Source organism: Spermophilus citellus (genome assembly GCF_964194105.1).
Source record: "Spermophilus citellus genome assembly, chromosome: 3".
Lineage (NCBI taxonomy): Eukaryota > Metazoa > Chordata > Mammalia > Rodentia > Sciuridae > Spermophilus > Spermophilus citellus.
Genome location: NC_138184.1, coordinates 144,154,828 through 144,177,723, shown reverse-complemented (window position 1 = coordinate 144,177,723; position 22,896 = coordinate 144,154,828). Strand labels below are relative to the sequence as shown.

Genomic DNA, 22,896 nt, shown 5'->3' with positions numbered 1-22,896 from the left:
ATTTATTTCCCTGAGGTTCAGGAAAAAAATGAACCTCTTATTCATTCAACTTAATTTTTTAAAAACATAAGTATTATTTTCTGCTATATTCAGGATATTCCTGTCAAACTTCGCTGATGTTGTTGTTCATTCTACCTAACCCATAATACTATTTTTTAAAATCTGTACTGGCTCATCTGGATTTTGACACTGCTGTGTTTCCCTTCTTTTATCAAAGGTTCAGAAGACCCCAGAACATCTTTCCACCATGGCCAGGCTTGCAGCCATCAGTTGCTTGGCTCTTTTCTCTACTCAGCTTTTATCTACCATTGACAAATACTAGAGTGTCTACTGTGTGGAGAGTACCATGTTGGGAATGTGCCCGCTCCCCACAGAGGCATCCTGCGTGAGCAGCTGGTAATCCGGGCAAACTTTCACATGTCCTCCTCACCAAGAGGGCATTAGTGAATTACTGGCCCACTACATATGCCTACTTCTCCACCAGCTCAGACTCACTCTATCATTATTTCTCAGGTCTCTAAATATAATAAAATATCCAGTTCAAGATCAAGTCTAACTTGCCATTTAAAACAAATATAGGACAAAGAGGAAACCACCAAATGGTACCCTGAAGGGGAAAGAACAAAGCAGAGGGTGGGAACATTCTATGGGACAACTGGACCATCTCTTCGGTAAATCATTTTCAATCCCAGGACTGGGTCAGATTAAAAGAGACTGGAGGGATTAAAATGTCCAGGTCCAATGTGATGTTCTGGATTGGACATGGCCTGAATAAACCCACTGGAAACAATAAGCAGTATGGTTTAATATTGCACAAATTCGTACATAAGACAAGGGACAATTTACCCAAATCACAATAGCCACACTATTAAAAGTCCTATTCAAAATCATCATTAGTCTACATGCCTATTTATCTATCCCACAATATTAGTAGGCTAATAAAAATTAATATAAGCCTAAGATATGACTTTTCAAAACCCTTGTTGATTGCTGAAAACACAGGCTCCATGATAAAGCAGGCTCCATGATGAAACCCAGATAACCATACACATCTTTATTTGTATCTGATACGATTTTTAAAACCATGGTAATGAAAAACTATAGATCTCTTATGTTATTTCTTGGGAATACTGATGAGGAAATCAGATATGCAAATAGATGTTTATATTATGCATCCTTTTGAAAAAATGCTTCATAGAAGAACTTCAAACAGCACAGGTGACCAAGTCACAGCTCTGTCTGGGCAAGAATTGAACAAGTTTCCTAAAAAGGCACTCGAATCAAACAGTACAGATAATTCATTCCCAACTTTCCACTCCAGGCTCTAAACCACAACTCTGAGACTGGAAACACTCCTCACCTTATATAAAAGGGACAATCAATAGAAATTCATGGGCTGAATTATGAGCAGAGAGTTTCTTGTTCTCATTAAAAACTAGTTTTGCTTTTACTTTGTCTTTTTCGCTTTGGGAGTATGTGTTTTCTTAACCTAAGGTGATTTCAAGTTCTCTCCAAAAAATTACTGTCTCCTTAATTATTTGAGTTGGCTGAAACACTAAGTCTTCTTTTAGACCTGATATATCAAGTTTTGAAACTGTTCCCTAAAGTTGGGCTCACACGTTCAGTTTAAGTAAAAACTCATGTTATTCTACACAGATGGGGTTAGTTGCTAAGAATGTTTTTACTAAAAGATGAGCTGCTACTAAATTTCTGAAATTAAATTATTTCAATTTGTTATATCCTGATATATTCTGATATTCTAACCATGTTTTGAATCCATAAAGTACCTCTTCACCCCAGGATTTAAAAGGTTCACTCCAACATAAATCCATTAATTTCCCACATTGCCTTATGAAGTCAAAAGAGCATATTCTAACTCTGCATACAAAATACTTCCAGAATGAGCTTATAAATCAGTCATGTTTTTAGCCATATGCACAGGACTATAATTCTACATCTCCAACAGATGAACAGAAAACTCCAAATAGAAGTTGCTTTAAAATAATCTCATGCAAACATTTTTAAGATTGAAAGCATCATTGTTGCCCTATACTGCTAAAAATATGCATTTAAAAGGTAAATAAGTGGCAGATGAGGTTGCTATAAATTCTGAAAATGGCTTACCTATTAATGTAACTGAGGGCAACATAGGTTGGCTGCTGTAATTCTTGTTTTTCTAAAACACGTGGATCTGTATCTGCAATAAAAACACAATTACAATTTTTCAGGTTTTGCATCAGAATATATGAGGCTCCCACACATAAAGTAATAGAGGCTATCCAGAGAAAGAGATTAATTTAGAATATGTCTTTTTAAAGAAAACCCAGTCAGCAAAGCACAATCATTTGTTCATTCATTCATAAATAACAAGATATTGCATTACTTTTCAAGGGAATTCCAAACATCAACAGTGATAAAATGCCCATCTGTCACCCAAACCCTTGCACAATCCCCCTCATAAATATTGGTTTTCACTGCTTACAGTTATAATGTTGGCATGGTTTTCGGTGGTTAATCGGCCTAAGAAAGAAAGTCTCTGTTAATTATGCCCACTTCAATGCTGGAACAAATTAGTTTCCATTGGAAAGCTCCATCAATTTGAAAATCTACTGAGCATTGTTCTTGTTCACTGAATGCTTTTTTTGAGTTTGGATTCATATTCTGGAGGGCAGCTCTTCTCCTTTTTAAATGTATAATGAGTTTATTATAACTTTTCTAGACTCTTAATCAGAAACTCTCACACTGGGTTCAGAGTTAACAAACAGCACATTCACCAGAGGGGTTTTCTACTGAAAAAGGCAGAATTCATGGCGACATTCCATAGTGGCGCTTCTCTTAGCACGGTGCCAAAAAATGTACTTCTCACAATCAGGAACGTGTTCTCAAGCTTCTCACACGGAGAAATGATTGCCTAAATATATGCAAAGCAATGTTTATATAATAACAAAAGGAGGAAGCAAAGGGAAGAAGGTGACCACACGCTGTTTGCTTAGAAAAAGTCTCAGACGGTTCACAGATTTCATTATAGCCTCCTCTAAAGCACCGCATTATTAGAAGTCCTCCAGCTGCACTTGGCAGTCACACTTCCTTTGATGTCATGACAGATGTTGTTTCAAGCACCTTTGCACAGGAAGTGTTTACTGCACGTGGTAGATGTGAGATACATGCAGTAACCCCCATGTGCATTAACAGGTGACGGGGGAAGGCAGCAGACCCAGCGGCAGAGAACATGGGCTGCAAAAGATGACAGAGAAAGCCATTGACAGTGCTTCGGACTCCCAGCAGAAACTGGACAGCAGAGACAGTTTTATTCTCAGTGTTAAAGTTAAGAATCCCACGTTCACTTTATCGTTCTCCTATGCCAAGAATTTCGGAGACACACTATTCAGAAATCCTGCTTCCTTTGGGTCTCTGCCATTGCAAGTCTTTAAAAGCCAAATACTGAAACAGGAGACAAAGATTCCCTGAATGGCTCCATCAAGTCGGGTCTTGAGTTTTTGGCAGTGCAAATGAGAACAGATCAGTAACTCAGCATTTTCTCCCCCTATCATGATGACTTGTGCAATTGAGGCTGCTCCTCAATCAGGTTAGACATAGGGCAAGCAGCTCTGAGTACAAGGAGCCACTCTTCAAGGGATAACAGTTTGCAAACACAACCCTTCCAATCTTCTAACTTGGCTGTATCCACCTTTCTGAGAGGAACAGACTCAGAGAGGAGACATTAGAACCATGCTCAACAAGTAAAGGTGCTTTGTCCAGAGAAATGGCGCATTGGCATGCTGGGCAGGCCATGAGTGCAAATGGTGACTGACATTCCAATCCTGTGAGGTCTTCAAGGTGCTTAACGAGGTAAGAAATGAGAGATTGGAGACGAAAAACATGAAAATGAAGAGAGAGGAGAGAGAGAGAACAAGGCAATGATTGCAAATGTCCTTGTGGGAAATTTCTCAAGTGCTCACAAAATGGTTCTATTTCAAGGTTAGTTATAAAGGATTCAGGAGCTTTGCTTTCGAGACAGGGATCCAAACTCAATTCACTAAAATCCATTCCTTCAAAAGAGATGCGTGAGACACAATTATATAAGGTTTAGTATTTCAAGTGGAAAAGAGCACAAGTCTGAGTCTAAAAATGTATATGAAGGAGTAAAGTGTTAAGAAGCCAATAAACATTTTAATAATACCTTTCACTTTTGTCTGTTCCTGTAACTGATTTTCAACCTACAGTTTTCCCACAAACCATCTTCTAATGCTTTCCTTTGTTCTCAAATTATGTGATTATTAAAATATTTAAATATTACCTTTCTAAGTTACCTTGATTTTGATTTCTCTTACTAGTGTGCACATATGCACGCATACATTTATGTTTTTCTTTTCTACTTCAAGCTTGTTATCTTTTGGATCTGGAATATTCCCCAAAGGTCCTTGTGTTAAAGGCATGGTCAACAACCTGTGGTGCTACTAGGAGGTGGGGGGACCTTTAGGAGGTAGGGCCTAGTTGGAAGAGGCCAGGTCACTGGGGAATGCTCTTGAAGGGATTATTGGGAACTCAGCCCCTCCTGTTTCCTGGCCATCAGAGGAGCCACTTTCTCTGCCATGCATTCTCTGCCATGATGTAGCATCAGAACCAAATGAGCCTAAACTGAAACCTTTGAAACAATGAGCCAAAATAAATCTTTGCCTCTTATAATGTGATTACCTCAAGCAAAAACTGACTGATGCAGAAAAGGCTCTAGTACCTCGCTGGGAAAGAGGAAGACAGTACTATATATAAAATTCCGCGCTTCTCTGATGTTCAGGTAAACCATTCAAATAAATGATTTTGGCACAAGACAGTCACAAATTGCATCATCATCTTGTTTCATAAAGAATCAAGAATGTTTAGCAAAATTGTATTTTCAAAACAAGATTTCGAATGTTTTCTAACTGTGCTTCACCACGTTCTATAACCTATGATAGGCTTATACCCACATATCAAATTATAAATGGGAGACAGACTTCTGAAAGCTTCGAAATGCTACCTTCACCATGACCAAAAAGACCACCTGGAAGTACCTCGGGCAGGACTCTTTTTTCCCTAATAATGGAAATTCTGCTGTTTTGTTTGTAACCAGAAATTATAGATGGATGTCTCCCAGGCCTAAACTCACTCATATTAAACATTTCCTTGGACAGCCTTTAGAATATTCATTAAAACTTTGAGTTCTTAAAATGAGATAAGGCACTTGTCATCCAAAACTCAGGAGAGGCCTGTGAACTGCTACTGGAGGACCCACATCAGCTGCTGGTCCCAAATAAACACGGGCTTCGTCATTCACTTCCTGGCTGGCTGTTTCGTGGTGATCATGACTCACCATTTTTATGAGTTTTATTACACTACCGAATGCTTTGCATTCAGTAAAAGTATAATAGCTGCCTTCATTATTTCTCCTTCCCTGACAAACGTAACTGTCTGATGCTAGCTATACACTTTGTACTGGAAAAGACTGCAGAGGGAAGAGACTAGGAAATTTGCGGTAGGATGGTTTCCTCAGGTATTGCACAATGATGTCCTCCTCATGAGGATTATGAGGATAGAAGGAACACGATCAGGTTAAACTGGAAACTATCTACTGGATATTAATGATCATTAAAATGTTTTCTTCTACTGTGTGCCAAGTCATTTGAAAATTTTTGCAGATAAGTCCCTATAATTGAGAATCTAATAAGAAACAAATGCTCATAGCACACCACCTCCCAGATATTTTTCTGTCCTAACCAGAATTGGAACAGCAGCTACAACTGTCCAGATACAAAAACCACATAAGTGGTCTGTGGATAGAGATGCTTAAATTTTTTTGTAGCCACATGACAATGCTTAAGTTGGCAATTTGGCCATTTCTATAATGTGGCCATCTACAGCCACACATAACACTACCACTTCTACATCAATAACAAGTGACGGGAAGATAAACTTTCCCAACAGGGCAGGGTAATGCCAAGCCCAGTACTGATGAACTATGACCCCATTTCCGTTTCAGCCACCCCCCCACCCAGCCCTGCACACTCTCTCTTGTATATTCAGACCTTAAGTTGATTGAAGGTTAAAACAGTTCAACTATTAAAAAGTCTTTGGAAGTACTCAAGTGATAAAAACCATCAACTTACTTCAAAGTTCCTAAAAGAGCATCTCTAAAGTGGGTGGCAACGTGTGATTTTTATATTATAATCTCAGAGTAATATTCCAAATGTACAGCTCCATGGTAAGAACTTAGCTATCTAACACTAGAGCCAGCACACAAAGTAGAAGATTTCCATAGGTCATGGGATCTTAGAGACTCATGATTTGATAGGCTCAATTGAATTACAAGGGCTCAAGTTGTCAGGGCTCTACCTCCCATTGATTCTCAAGGTTAGGGGTGGTGGGGACTGGTAAGTTGTCAGAAACCAGGAATGGAGCCCTTTTCTACAGGAACTAGAAGAGCAATACGACTCAGGAAAGGCCAACACCACCAACTCCCTTGCTCAAAACCATGAGACCCACATTCATCAACTTTGTCATCTCTAACATGGAGGCCAAAGGCAAGCAAAGGTCCAGGTTTGCAATATTTCTAACACCTTTTTTGAAGTTTTATCTTCAAGCTCGCCTGTAAACTCTATTGGAGTTTTTTGTTGGGTCAGCTGAAGCTAATTAATGAGCCCATGGGCTTTGGCTGTGCTCTGGCTGGTGTACCTTGCTGTATTTTATATTTTATATACCTGAAACTACTTACAATTTAAGGAAGTCAATTTAACAGGCTGCACAGCCTCTCCGCAAAGTTGACAAGGCTTCTACCAGAAACAAGTTATCTCAGGCTGAAAAGCAGCAGTGAGGGGAAAATGTGACATCATGCCCCTTGAGAGGCCTTCCCATTCCATATCTTCCAGACACCAGTTCTTTACTAAGTATGTATGGCAACCGTAGGGGGCCGAGAGGATGTAGGTGGGTGGGAAGGCCCTAGAGAGGCAATTATCCACCCAGCCAGATGAGTGATTTTGGAGATCTGGGCTGGATACACCCATTTCTTTGGAATCACTCAGTTATTCCAATAATAAGTGAAGGGCACAGTCTGCAGGCTTCCTCCAGCTGTTGAAATTGAAAAGCCGCAGGGCTTAAGAGTTTGTTAGGAGTAGCCTTCTGCAGCATCCTGGGTAGAGTCTGTCACACCTTCCTCCTTATTAGGCAACATTTCCAAGCACCACCACTGAACTTGTGCCACTGAAGGGACATTACCTGGGAATGTCCTTTTCCCCTGTCACACTTTTCAGATGTGAGGAACTGGTTTCTCTTCAGCCCTCAGCTCAGTGTCTGGCATGTGGGAGATGGAGCAGATACACACTGGTCAATTCATCTTATGAGAAAATTGAAGACTTTGGGTTAAGTACGGCAGATTCCTCAAAGGCATTTGTTCCCTTCACCATTCAAGCCTTCGCAGATGTGGAAACAAAGAATAAACTCACCAAAGATAGAACAGAAAGGAGACATAGCAAAGTTATTTCAGCCTGTGTTTTAGAACATGGAAAACCCAAACAGGAAGAGAGCTAGCGTGCAGATGAAGTTCCAATGTCAAGTGGCTGCAGTGGGGGAGACCCAGGGCCAGGGCCTCAGCAAAGGCCTCGAGTGGCTCTGGACTTGGAGGTGACGGCTTGGGTAAAAGACAAAAAGAAGGATCAGGACTGAAAGAGACAAGGAGGCAATGCTTAAAAGGTAGATGATGGAGGGACACCAAAGCAGGACACCAAATACAGTGCAGGAGGTGAGAGGAGAGAGTACGGGGCTGAACACAGGATTACAGTGGTAATGTGCGGGCTCTACTGCTCCCAAGAACCCTGGCAGCCCATCAGCGGAACTCTTCTCTGATTCAGTTTAAATGGGAGCAGAAAAAAGATGGCCAGATGCTGACATCTGGTGATTCCTTAATTAAATGATCTTCAGACAGTTAAGTCCACAATCAACAAGCTCCATCATGCTTCCTTCCAGAGGCTCTTATTGCCTGGGTCTAACATGAGCCAAGAACAGACAAGGGATGATCACTAGACTTTGGAGGAAAAGTCTTGACTGTGAATAAGAGACACCAAGACAAACAAATGGGGAGGGCAGGGAAGAAAAGAGGGAGAGGAGGTGGTGGTCAGTGGACACAAGGAAAAGAGCAAGTAAACCGGGTGTGGTGGCGCATGCCTATAATCCCAGCGGCTCAGGCGGCTGAAAGCAGGAGGATCACAAGTTCAAAGCCAGCCTCAGCAACTTAGTGAGGCCCTAAGCAATTCAGCTAGACCTTGTCTCTAAAATCTAAAAAAAAAGGGTGGATGTGGTCGAGTGCCCTTGGGTTCAATCTATTAAAAAAAAAAAAAAAAAAAAAGGGCAAGTAAATGGAGGCCCTGGAGGTTAGGTGACAAGCCTCCTTACCAATCCAGAATGGACAGCCCTGGGACAAGAAGCTCTGCATCCTAAGTCCTGTTAGGCCAGCATTCTGACCAATAAAAAGGCAGTTCATCATCCTGTGAAGTCAACTCATTGCTACCATCCAGTTGCAGCACTGGGTTCCATACAGGTAATCTTTGTGGCTTTATTAAAAGCCCAGCAGAGAGTTCTGTTGCAACTTTCACTTTTTTTTCCTTCTTTTGTGGTGCTGGGGATTGAACCTGGGGCCTTGTGCATGCTGAGGCAAGCACTCTACCAACTGAGCTATATCCCTACCCGCTTTCACTCTACTTTTAAGACTGAATTTGTTGAACCAACTATTTACATAGACCAACTTTTTATTCATGACTAGTTTATTTCAGCTGCTGAAACAAATATTTGTTGGCAATGGCCTTAAAAAAAAATCCTACAATTGCGTGTGACCAGCCTTTGAACAGATCAACTTTTCCTTAGTTTATAGACAGGTCATTTGAAACTTCTCCCAAGCCATAATTTCCATTACAGAGAAGTCAGTGCAAATTACAGTGAGATTCTTGCCTTCCCAAATTCAATGTGAAATCCAGATGCAGTTTAGTGTTGCCGTAAACTTTATGAGTTAAATATCTAAAAAGTCGGGGACGTCGTGCAACACAATATAACACCATCTATTAAAAAAAGCACTCATGTTCACATCTGTAGCCTGAATTTTCCAGCCACAAGTGAATGAATAAACATGAGTCAACCAAGAACTGTTTGGACAATGCTCCAGGAGGCCGACTTACAAACAAACAGAGCACCTGCAGCCTTCCCTATTTCTGGCATGGCCAGAGGGTTAAAGTTATCAGAAATGAACTATGTGGACAAGGATGCTAACTCTTTCCCAACTCACCAAGCTCCTACGGTTTGGCGACTGCTTGCATTTTCCCCAAGGTATGAGTTGGGTAGCCCTGTATCTATGAAAATGATACTAGTGCACACTGCTCAGTGGTGAAAAGGCATTTTTGATCCACCTAAGCTCTTATCTTGCTACCTGTGACAAGAGCACCTGTGTTTCAGTTTTTTTTCACTGCCGTGACTAAAAGAGCTGACAAGAACCATTGTAGAGGTTGAAGGGTTTCTCTGGGGCTCACGGTTTCAGGGTCTTAGTCATAGACAGCCAGCTCCATTCCTCAGGGATTGAGGTGAGGCTGAACATCATAGGGGAATACTGTAGCAGAGGGAGGCAGCTCACACAGTGATCAGGAAGCAGAGAGACTCTACTCACCATACCCCAAAGGCACACCCCCTATGCCCACTTCCTCTGGCCACACCCGACCTGCCTTCAGTTACCACTGTTAATACCTATCAGGGGATTAATTCACTGATTGGGTTAAGACTCTCAAAACTCAACCATTTCTCCTCTGAACATTCTTGCATTGTCTCACACGTAAGCTTTTGGGAGACATCTCACATCCAAATCATAACAGCCGGCCAAACACCATCATGGCTGCTACATATCTTTGTGAAAAATACAGCTTGCCCATGTGTATCTGGCAGCTCTAGAAACCTGGGTGCTGGGATTAAACAACAATAAAATTCTTTCAAACTGGAGTAAGGCCAAAGCTTGGTCCCCTCTAATCCTAGAGGTATGTGCAGATGTGTGTGCATGTACACATGTATGCTTGCCTGTTTTCCCCAGAAACGAACCCAATGATGAATCCAAGTAGCATGTAATATAAAAGCCAAGAAAGTAGCATCCCAGGTTCATGGAAAGGGTTCATATGCAGGTATGTATAAGAGAAGACAGCTCCTGGTGAGTGTGGCTAAGTGACAGAAGAAAAGGCAGGAAAACAGGGCTCTGGAATTCCCCCCTTAAAGCTGGGAGTATCTGTTTATCGAAAGGGGGCCTTTCTCTCCTTCTGCCTTTTTACAATGTCTTGTTTGTTCAAAGAAATCCTACCCTTCCTCCAAGGCCCTGGCCCATATTTTACTTCTACCATATACTATTTTCAAATCTATCTTATTACCTCAACAAATTGACAGGGCTTTAAGGAGGTTGGTCTTAGAAGCAATATATCCTAAGTCCTGGCTGTCAATAATTAGTGCCCACTATGATGTATGATGAATAACCAGATGAATGCCCTGGACATGCAGTAACAGAGAGGGACACAAGGATAAGCACTGAGCTCACACAGCAATGACTCAGGAGAGGAGCACAGACCCATGTGCAAAATGACTTTCAGTATACATACTGAGAAAAAAAACGCACAGATGTTCAAAATGATTCAAAATTTAGAATCATGGGAAAGAGCACAGATGGTGCTGATCTGGGAATATTTTACTGATGAGTGGGGACCAAGGAAAGTTTTAAGGGAGACAGCATAGAGAGTCATTCATAGGCGAGGGTGGGAAAATCAAGTGTGACATTTAAGTTTGAAAGCATGGGGTGAAGTTTTGGGTACCATGAAAAGGTGGGAGAAATGAAGAGCCAAAATTCCTAGTTCTAAAACAGAGATACTTCAGGGTTGTGAACTGTGAGCAATTCCCTCCCCGCTCCAGGGGACAATGTCTGCAGACACTGAGCTCCCTAGATGCCAGTGGCATCTAGTGGACAGAGGGCGGGGATGCTACTGAACATCCTACAGTGCACACACAGGAAAACCCTGCCTCACCAAAGAATCATCTGGCCTATAATGTCATCGTGCCAAGGTGGAGAACCCTGCTGTGAGAGCTATATGACTATTACGAGGAATGAATTATTGCTTCTGGATGATTATTTCTGTTCTGTGGTCTATATCAAGAAGCTTGGTCAGAAGGCAACCAAAGCAATTGGACTTATTTCCAAAAGGATAGACTAAGTTCCTGCCATGTGCTCATTGCTTAGGGAAAATTTTGTCAGTAGGATCACAATGGAGCAAGATGGATGAATACAAATCCCAGTTAACAATAATCCAAAATAGGCTATGATGTGTAGCAATAGAGAAAAATACCAACAGTGCCAGAAATAAAACATGTTCTCTGGGAATCAGGGAAACTTCTTTAAAGAAAATTTTACAAGAGTCTTGAACTGGGCTGGGATTGTGGCTCAGCGGCAGAGCGCTTGCCTAGCACGGGCAGGACCCGGGTTTGATCCTCAGCACCACATTTTTATTTTATAAAAATAAAGGCATTGTGTTGTGTCCATCTACACCTAAAAAATAAATATTAAAAAAAGTCTTGAACTAATCTGCAGTCAGAAAAAGTGAGAAAATGGTGAGTGTGAATAAAAAAAAGGTTTGATCAGGTGAGCAGAAGCAGGAAAGAGTGGAGACTGGCAAGAAATCCAGTGTGGTTTCTCCTCAAGAGGCTTGAAATGCAGTGGATCACAACACAGAAGCATTGGAAATGCCGAGTTCAGTCTTAATCCTATTAAGCAATGAAGAGTTGGGGAAGGTATAAACCGAGATGATCTGTATGTTAGAAAATAACTGGTAGGAAAACGGAGGATGAGAGAGAAACTGGGATACAGAAATACAGAACTTGGTGAAAGCAGAAATGGAAATAGAAGATTTTCTTATGTTATAGACCTGAGTGTCTCATTACCAGAAGAACAGAACTTGAAAGTGAAAAGGGTTTGGTAGACAAGAAAGTGGGGTCTGCTTCTGATGTGTGGCAAGACATTCTGCAGAACCAAGAAGTCAGAGCCTAAGAGAAAGGAGAGATAAAGGACTCACGATGCAGATAGGAACTGAAGTGCCAAAGGCTCCCATCGTAATACCACACATTCCAACAGGCAGTGGAACCAGAGCATGCCCCTCCATACAAAATAGTGACACACAGTAAAAGTCAACTACCCTGATAAAAAAACTTGGTTATCATGTAACTCAGTCAACTATTGGCTAAGAACTAAGAACTAAGAACCTTGTAGGCCAAGCAGGAACAAGAAGAGCCTGACATTGTACTGCATTTGAAACCAAGTGAATGGGACATTATACAAAGATTGGGTATACAAGCTTGGGGGAAAAAAGGAAGGAGTTGAAATGAGTTCCAAGTTCAGTGTTTGGCGATATGGTACCTGAATCCCCAAGGTTTACCATGGTAATCATCCTCTCACTGAAAACCACCTTGCCATACTTGTTGGTCTTGCTTAGGTAACAATGCCATGCCACACAAGTCCAACTGTCTGGTTCAACACTAGCTGTGTAACTTCTTTAAGCCTCAGGTTCTCACATCTGTAAAATGTTGAGAAGGACGGTATTTTTACCCGAGGATGGAAATGAGGACTACACTTAGTAGATACTGCTCTGTTCTTTAGTTTTGAAATGAATATCTGTACTATTGTGAATTATGTTCATTTTATAATCAGTGACATAATTATGCATCTAAAAACTCATGTAAATATGGCAGGGACTGCTGGAAGTTGCCCAACTGTCATTTTCTTCTTCTTTACAGTACTGAGATACCTGGCTGACATCAAGACTACATTTCCCAGCATTCCTTGAGCCAAGTGTACCCATGTGACTAAGTCCTGGCCAGTAGGATACAGGGCTTCAAGCCTCCTTCAAGCTTCAAGGAAGCCTCCTTAAAGCCCTTTCTTTAGGACTGGAGCTCCTGCATCTACTTTGGCTAGGAGACAACTGGAACTAGAACTCGCATATGACAGAGTAATTCAATCAGATTCTGAACTGCACTGATCATGTAAAGCTCCATACCACTACTGGACTCATTATCTGTAGTCTTTTTGAAAGTAAGAGAAATAAATTATCTTCTATATAAGCCATTGTTATTTGAAACCAAATAACTTCTCAGTTATATTAAGCCAAATCAAATCTACAATGCTAGTTTATTTTGCTGGACCCAAAACTCTCATAAGAAACACAAAATATTTCAGGTTTTTTTTTTTTTAATCCAGAACAACAAAGCAAAGAGTTTATCATACAAAGCTCATGGAAAGAGAATCAGAATTAAACCACACATACATCACCTTAGCATCTGTGACTAACTGTACACTGGAATGGTTAAAGAATGGGAGAAAGGAGGAGAAAACCATCATGTCAAATTATGCCTCCTTTGGTCGCTTTAAGACTTTCTCCAGAATTAGTTATTAGTGGGCAATAATGAAGCAAATTGCACATGCAGATTACTTCTGAGTTATGAACAATGCAACCAGCAGTAACCTTTGAAGCTGTCAGGATCTTTTCAGGCAGGCAATTAAAGTGAAAAATGAGAGTATGCACAACTTCCATCACCCGATACTACATGTACTAACACCACCTACACACACTGACATCAGAGTAGGCTCAATCTGAATATTTATTAATGCAGATCTGTTCCCATTTGTTCCTCTTCTTTTCTTGTAACCCATTCCACCCCCACCTGCCTCCCCACCAAAAAAAAATTCTTTTTCTTTAAAGGGCAGCTCTGACACTGAATCACATTTACCTGAAACCTACATACACTGTGACATCTTTCCTATGTGAATCAAAAGGAATTTTCTTCCCTTTCCCTTGGCCACAAGATAAATTTAGGACAAGCTTGAATTCTAGAAGAGAAAAAGTTGATATAGTAAATCCCAATTAGGAATACACACAATAATCAAGATAGATGCATTATTCTTTTGTTTTTGTGGTCCTGGGAATTGAACCCAGGGCCTTGAACGTGCTAGGCAAGAACTTTACCACTGAGTTACATCCCCAGCCCTAGAAAATGATCAAGATGGAAATAGCCCACAATCGATGATATTTATAGAAGGTCAAATATATATGTTAAGTGTTGGTTCTAAGCATTGAAGCTCCCCCTCCAAAAGACAAAACAAAAATGAAAAATGGTGCCAATTCTCAAATAGATCATACTCTACAGGATGTGACTTATATTGATCTGTAATCACAGTGATCCAATGTAAAAATACCTGCTTTTCTGCTAACATATAGGAACTGCTCATTGTATGTTTTGTGACTCAAGAACCCGGACAGACTTTTCAAGAGATGACAGGCAGGGGTCTAACTGTGAGCTAGTTGGAATAGGTCTCCAATCTGAGAAGAAACTCCTGTGCTAGGGGCCCAAGACCTGATCTGATGCCTACTGATTCCATCAGCAAGGTCGCTTCATTTGGATTCAGCCGCTTCAGTGCCACCAAGTGCCTTTAGACCAATGGTTCTTAATTAGAACTGCATGTTAGTATCACCTGGGTGACAAAAAGATTGATGCCCAGGATCCATCTCCAAGATTCTAATATGCAACAGGAGTTGACAATTACTACTGTAGACTAAGAAGGCTCAAAAAGCAGAAGAGAGATGGAGAACCGCTTGGGAATTTTAATACGCCAGTTTGCATCACCTGCTGGACCGTCCATCTAAAAACACAGTTGTGACTCTGGAAACAAATTATTGAAAGTGAATTAAGGGTTATATATATAAATCCAATATCTAGCAAAATCTTTTAAACAGAATTCAGGCTCTACTTGAGGCCCTGGTTATTTCTCCCCTCTTTCACTTGCTGTACAGAAAGAGCTAGGCTTAGTAATTTTGTACACAATTTGGTATCTTTGCATATTTTTAAAACAAATCCAAGTTGGGAGCAATCTTCCTCTATTCAGTACGGGCGTTCTGATAAGATACCTGCCTGGGAACCATTTGGTCATTGATTTCTTCTCAGTGTATTCCTAAAATTATAATCCTATATCACTGGAGTTCTGGGCTTCAGAACTTTCTGTAAGATTAGCCTGAACCACTGTGGTTTTTTCCTGTGCTACGATTCACCTCAGTGACAAATCAGGCCATAACCAGCCGCATCCCAGTTGCATTTTGGAAGCTGGTTTCATCTAGATTTGGCAAGAAGAATTATCTTCATTACTTCTCATCTCCCAGGGAAGACAAATCATTGCTTTTTAAAAAAAACTTAAAAACAAAACATAGAAAGAGCTAAACATTTGACACAGGGTTACATGATGCCTCTGCCTAAGAGCTACCAGAAACAAGTACATATTGGTTATAGCTTTCTTGGGTCCAAGTCTGATCTGAGGAAATCTGGGTCCAGACAATAGCCAGAAGCACAGCATTCAAGCTCACACGTCAAAGGTTATATGCCATTTTGGAATTGATGACTCCTAATTCTGTGCAGGTTGTGTGTTCATTCTACTTGTTAATGAGTAGAGGCACATGCTGAGCTGTGTCTCAGATCCATCTCGCTGATGGTGTGAATTTGGGCATGGGGAAGTCCCTAGCCCCTTTCCATTATCTGGCACCTGGCACATGGCTCCAAGCAATCTTAGCTTCTGAAGAAGCATTTCTAGGAAGCCAACTCTGGGCTTTCTGATACATATTTTTCAATGAAGCTCTAATTTCTTTGGATAAGCAAGATTTTATGGCAGTTACTGGCATGATCTGCTACTTTTGGGGTGACTTGAGGAAGTTTCTCAGCCCACGTCTGTTTTCTGATAGGGAAGACAGTGACTCATAACCCCTACACATTACAAGGTTCTTAAGGGGATTAAATAAGATTAGCTATATACAGCCCAGAGCACAGTGCCTAGCACCTGGTAAATAGGTAATAAATCTTAGCTATTACTATTATTTCAGCCAGTCTGGTCTGAAAGCATTTTGTATTTACATTGTGCCAGTATATTTGTGAACCATCAATGGTTCCCAGATAGCATTAATAACAGGTAAAGATAATACTGCCATCACTGAGTGCTGGGTCCATAAGAAGAGTCCATGTGCAGTCCTCATGAACACCCTGCAAGGGAACTCTCCCACATATACCTCCTGCCCTTTTCCCAAAGGGGAAACATAAGGCTCAGAAAAGACCCACTCACAGGACTGGGAGCTAAGGCCTCTTATCTGACTTCAATGTGTTTTAGGCCACACCTGCCGCCTCTCCAGAGTAGAAATGACTTGCTTGTTTCACAGCACAAGTCCTGTGTCGCTATTCAGCATTGATGCTGTCAAATGGCCAGGTGGCTTTTTCTTCTAGGCAAGGGTTCTACCTACTGAGCTATATTCCCCCTTTTTTTTCTGTTAACATGTAAAGGTGACTTTATTATCTCTTTTCCATAAACGAACATGAATATTTTTGTAGTAAACTTTAAATAATCATTATGTAAAATATTAACATTAGAAAGCCTGTTCTGGTGTGTTTCAACACCATCTCACACAAACACCAAGCATGGTCTGGAAGTTCTGGCCTTGCATCTCCCATTCTTTGGGTGTAATCAACCTTAACAGCCCCAGGACTTCAGAAGCAATTGAGTATGCCATTCCTAAACTTTCCAACAATGTACTGTGTTGTTGATTGTGAATGTCTATATAGGCACCAAATTATTTCTGGACTCCAAGGTTTCTCTGGGGCCTGGGTGGTTTTGGCTTCATTACCATGGGGTCAGGAATCAGCACACATGGACCGACCAGGTGATCAGCTGAATGGGATGTGTACCAGTGGAACCATTTCTTTTTTTAAATACCCCACCACCACCATTAAAGAGCAATTTCAGGTGCAGAAAAAAAAAAAAAACCAGAGGAAGGTACAGAGATATCTCAAATTCCCCTCCCCAGTCCCCATGCAGATAGACATTAACATTCTCCAGAGTTTCCTTTTTCACTAAAAAAGTGCTTCAACCTTAGAAGACAGATCTCTCATGTTCTTGGATAGGCAGAATTAACATCGTCAAAATGGCCATACTACCGAAAGCATATACAGATTTAATGCTAGTCCTATTAAAATCCCAATGACATTCCCCACAGAATTAGAAAAAGCAATAATGAAATTCATTTGGAAAAATAAGAGACTCAGAATAGCCAAAACAATCCTCAGTAAGAAGAGTGAAGCAGGAGGCATCACAATACCAGGCCTTAAACTATGCTATAGAACCATAGTAACAAAACCAGCATGGTATTGGCACCAAAATAGACATGTAGACCAGTGGTACATAATAGAGGACACAGACACAAAACCACATAAATACAGTTATTTCACACTAGAAAAAGGTGCTAAAAACATTCACTGGAAAAGAAAAGACAGACTATTCAACAAATGGTGCTGAGTAAACTGGAAATCTATATGTAGCAAATCAAATTAAACCCTTCTCTCTCATCCTGAATAAAACTCGACTCAAAATGGATCAAAGATTTAGGCACTAGAGCAGAGATCCTAAGCCTAATAGAAGAAAAAGTAGGACCAAATCTCCACCATGTCGGCTTAGGAACCGACTTCCTTAACAAGACTCCTAAAGTGTAAGAAAAAAATCAAGAATTGATAAATGGGACGGAATCAAACTAAAGCTTCTTCTCAGCAAGGGAAACAACATGAAGAGACAGCCCTACAGAATGAGATAAAATCTTTACCACAAGCACCTAAGATAGACCATTAATCTCCAGGATATATAAAGAACGCAGAAAACACTAAAAAAAAAAAAAAAAAAAAAAAAAAAAACCCAAACCCAAAGAACCCAATCAATAAATCAGCTAAGGAACTGAACAGACTTCACAGAAGAAATACAATTGACAAATATACGAAAAATTCTTCAACATATCTAGTGATTAGAGAAATGCAAATCACAACTACACTAAGATTCTATCTCACTTTATTTAGAATGGCAATTATCAAGAATACAAAAACAGTAAGAGCTGACGAGGATGTTGGGAAAAAGGCACACTCATACACTGCTGGTGGGACTGCAAATTGGTGCAACCACTATGGAAAGCAGTATGGAGATTCCTCAGAAAACTTGGAATGGAGCCACCATTTGATCCAGCTATGTCACTCCTCAGTTTATACCCAAAGGACTTAAAATCTCATACTACAGTGATGCAGCACATCAATGTTTATAGCAGCTCAATTCACAACAGCTGAACGATGGAACCAACCTAGATGTCCTTCAACAGATGAATGGATAAAGAAAATGTGGTACATATACTAAATGGGATATTACTCAGCCATAGAGAAAAATAGAATTATGGCATTTGCAGGTAAATGGATGCAGCTAGAGAATATACTAAGTGAAATAAGCCAAACCCCAAAAAACAAAGGCCAAATGTTTTCTCTGATAAATGCTGATGCATAATGTGGGGTGGGGTGGGAATGAAAGGACTTTGGATTGTGCAGAGAGGATTGAGGGGAAGGGGTGTGGTGATGGGAAGGACAGTGGAATTATATGGACATTATTACCCTATATATACATATATGCTTACCCAAACAGTATGACTCTGCAACATGTTCAGCCAGGGGAAGGAGAAGTTGTTCTCTAATTAGTTATACATTCTACTCTCATGTATAACTAATTAGAACAAATTAAAAATTAAAATAAATCAAAAAAATTTGAACAAATCAGTATTGGAAATGTGAGGAAATAAATACTTTCAATTAGCATAAAAAAAACTTGATTGTATCCCCTGGGCTTAGTGAGAACATGCATAAGTGTCTAAGTTAAGATCCTTCTCTTAGAAGACAGACCTTCAGCAGAATGTTCTCCAAAAGGTCTTCCAAAGAGCCACATGTACTTTCTCAGTGGGAATGAGAAACTTTCTGGCTAGCTTGCAGCTGAGGTCATTAAGTCATTCTGACTCATAAGAAACTATCAGTTAACTTGTTTTCTACATAAAAGCCTTTGAAGTTATCAACTAGGGCACCTTTAAATGATTTTATCACACATTCAAGCCAAATACAAAACTATCACATTTAAATAAAATAGACACTATCGAAGTAATGGCAAGACCTCAAGATTTCTCAGAGGGGTTCAAGAGATGGGGATTTAGTACATGTTTTTATCAGTTGAACTTCAGAAAATAGAAGGCAGAGACTGGAGGATTTTCTCGGCTTATGAAGATGACGCTTAATATGTCAGAAATGGATCCAATATCATAAGGATATTAACCCACTTTTCATGGCTTAGCTTTAAAAAGGATTGCATAGATAATACATACTTTAAAAAAAATGTTAGTTGCTGAAAGTCTACTGTCACTGTCTCCTCCCATCACTATGCCTACAACTCAATGACTTAGCTCTTTAGCTCTTTTTTTCAACCTTTTCACTACAACCCAGTTAAGATATTTATTTCAAAAGATGGTGGAATGAGACAGACATCATTACCCTAGGTTTGTGTATGACTGCACATATGGTGCAACTCTACATCGTGTACAACCAGAGAAATGAAAAGTTGCGCTCCCATTTATGTACAATCAAAATGCATCCTGCTGCCATGTATAATTAGAATAAAAGAATTAAAAATTTAAAAAAGATATTTATTTCAAATTGCAACTAGTACACTGCCCCCTACAGACAAATATGAAATTTCAAAAAATGTTGCTCAACTTTACTATATATACCTGGATAATACCGTTTCATTTTTAAATATTGGGACAAAACTCAATATTTAACTCAATAATATTGATTTTATGATCCAATAATGAGCCCAATCAGTGATTTTTAAAAATACAAATCTTGCCAAGTTACAAATCAATGTCATGCATTAAATTTAACCCTCACACATGGCTGTTGAGTGGTGCATGCCTGTCATCCCAGTGGCTCAGGAGGCTAAGGCAGGAGGATCAACTCGTTCAAAGCCATCCTCAACAACTTAGCAAGGCCCTACCTCAAAACAAAATTTAAAAAGGACTGTATTGTGGCTCAGTGGTTACACACCCCTGGTAACATTAAAAAATTATAAAGGACTTATGTAAAAATAGAAGACCATTTGCAATTTGTCTCCATTACCAAATTCCCCAAGCTCTTCTTCCAATAGTTCTCCACTCTGCCCCTACACCCCAGCAACTCCCAATTTCCTCTTGCCCTTTGGGCACACCTTGCTTGCTTGCATCTTTTTGTTCAGATTACCCCATTTGCCCTTCTCAGCCCTGTTCTGAACCCCAAATACTGTTTTAGTGGGACTCTTGTCGCTGGATTCTGGCTGGTTCAGTCCATGGGAAGAACCCACGGGATGAAGCAGGGTGAAGGAGTGGACCATCGGGTGTCTGTTCCATGCCCTCCCAGGCATGGTTTGGGCAGTGCCTGCAATGCACCACTTGGGGCATTGACACCCCTCTTGCAAGTTGTCATTCTTTCCAGGTTCTGGTAACAGTGTCACCTTCCCTTTCCTTCAGGGTCCTGCTGTTGCCAGTGCCTCATCCTCCGTTAGTGTGCCACACCACTATAGGGACCCCTGAATTTCTCTCTTCTATTGTCAGGCGACAGCCTTTCTAACATACATTGTTCCTACTACTGGGAACACCTTTACATCCACTTTTTGTTTGTTATTTACCAGGGACTGAACCCAGGGGCACTTAACCACTGAGCAACATCCCCAGCCCTCTTTTATTTTTAATCAGGGTCTCCTTAAGTTGCTTAGGGCCTCATTAAGTTGCTGAAGCTGGCTTTGAATTTTCGATTCCCCCACCTCAGCCTCCCCAGTTGCTGGGATCACAGGTGTGCACCACCAAGCCCAGCTTCTCTCACCTCTTTGTAGTCATCTTTAGATTCATTTTCTAAAGTCCACAGCAGAGGTTATGCCCTCTCCAGAGCATTCCATGAACCTATATGGTAGAATCTGCCCATCTTATAAAAAGATGACTTACGTCTTAAAGTGATTATATTCCAGAGAGATTCAAATTCTCCAAAACCAGAACCCCATTTCTCTTCTGTCCCTAGCACTTAGCATAGGGGCTGGCAAATAATTGTGATCACTGAAGAAACCAAGAAAAGAATGCATGGTAACAGGATTCTTAATTGCTAAATTGCATCACAGTTATGTACTGGTAAGTAGTATTTTCTTACAGGAATGTCCATAGATCATCTTCATTTAAATTCCCATCCTGTGGTGATGGTGATCTAGTCCATTTTCTCTAAATTAGCTGCTGGAATCCAGCTGGAGATAACTGCTGATTACTGTGTGGTGAACCAGCCATCTCTTCCATAACTAGCTAGTTTCCCACAATCCCACATCACCTGGCAGGGTGTTTTCTGCTTATTATGCTAATTAGGTTTTACTTGAAAGATGTAATTATTGCTGCAACCCAAGGAAATAATTAATGGCCAATTTTAGTGGGCAAAATATTCATTAATCAAGCCAACAGACAAGATACCTGCAGAGTTTAGGGACAAGGTCCTCAGAGAAGAGGGGGGAAAAAAGATAATCACCCAGAGATTTCTCCTTTTTATAAATATAGGTTAAATCTATTCAATTACAATCTCTCGAAAGTTTACATTTCAGGTTTAGTCCAATACCTCCTAATGAAATCTAAGCTTAAACTTTTGGGCTTTAGAAAGCATTGCACAACAGGATTGTTTAATCATTTTATCTCACAAAAAGGTAGTGATTATGAAGAGCCTTTCATACATGGTCTCCTGGAAATGCTTCTTTACATAAGGATTTCTGAATGCTACAAATGTCAGCCTGTGTCACCCCCTCCCTGCCACTTTTTCTTTTTCTGCATTACTGGAAGAAGGAACTCAAGGGTGTTCTACCACTGAGTTACAACCGCAGCCTTTTTAATTTTGAAACAGTGTCAAAGTTGCTGAAGCTGGCCTTGAACTTGTGATCCTCCTGCCTCAGCATCCCAAGACCAGCTGGCCTCTGCTTTCTTATACTAAAGGCAGTGTGGGAAGAAAGGGTCCTAATGAGAATACAATTTGGCTCGATCAATGTTTGCATCATCTCCATCCCTTATAAACACACATCTTTTCAAACCTGAGGGTGGGAGGACAGTTTAAATTCTTCTAACACCTTGCTAATCAGAGCCTAGAGAAATATTTGCCAGAAAAACAACATAGTGATTCAGAGATCAGGTCAAACCTGTACCCACAATTAAAAGATATTTCAATCCTAAATAAAAGCACATTGCCCCTCATAAAAAAATGATAAACCCCTCCAGCTCATCCTCCATGGCCCTTTCTCAATGCCCTTTTATAATATGCATGCCCTCAAGCCCTCAAATTTATGCTGACTGTATATTTCCTAGATGTGCATTCCCATTATGTTAAAGGGACTAAGTTCAGAAGATGGGTCACAGAAGGTAGCATGCAATCACTGACAGTCGAGTTTTTTTTTTAAACACCAAAAAAAAAATCATGTTTTCATTTAATTTTAAATGCCAACAACCATATTCTAGCCTCTACATGCTCATAAAGCTGTTTCACAGTCCAGAAAAAAAATTTTGTATTAAATACTATTCACCATCCACATCTTAACAGGCTGGATGCTGAAGCATTTTTCATTCAGCGTAATGATCTCCAGGAGTAAAAATAATATAATTATAACTGAACTACTTGGTCAGCTAAATCACAACCAGAAATGCACTGGTATGTATTTCATTCACTATGTCAAAAAATCTTCATTCTGGACCATCAACACAGCACTAAATTTTGATCTGTCATTGAAAACAGGTCGCTTCTATTTCTGGCTTACGGCATGGTAACAGAGTACAGCAATTGGCAAAGACAGCTAATATTTCACATTAAATCTCTCCACCTGACCTTCTGAGTCAAAAGAGCCATGTGAATAAGGAATTATTTGTTACGTAAACAGTCTCTTTAAAA

At 40.3% G+C, this 22,896-nt stretch overlaps 1 protein-coding gene across 2 annotated transcripts in view; it reads right to left on the bottom strand.

The window, feature by feature from the left end:
- The window catches only part of JAZF1 (JAZF zinc finger 1), a 328,459-nt gene that overhangs the window by 142,767 nt on the left and 162,796 nt on the right, over window positions 1–22,896 (bottom strand). For both annotated transcript variants that reach the window (XM_081283051.1, XM_081283052.1), the window contains exon 2: window positions 2,125–2,197. In XM_081283051.1, coding sequence (XP_081139177.1) covers window positions 2,125–2,197 — 73 coding nt within the window. The remainder of the gene's footprint in view (window positions 1–2,124; window positions 2,198–22,896) is intronic.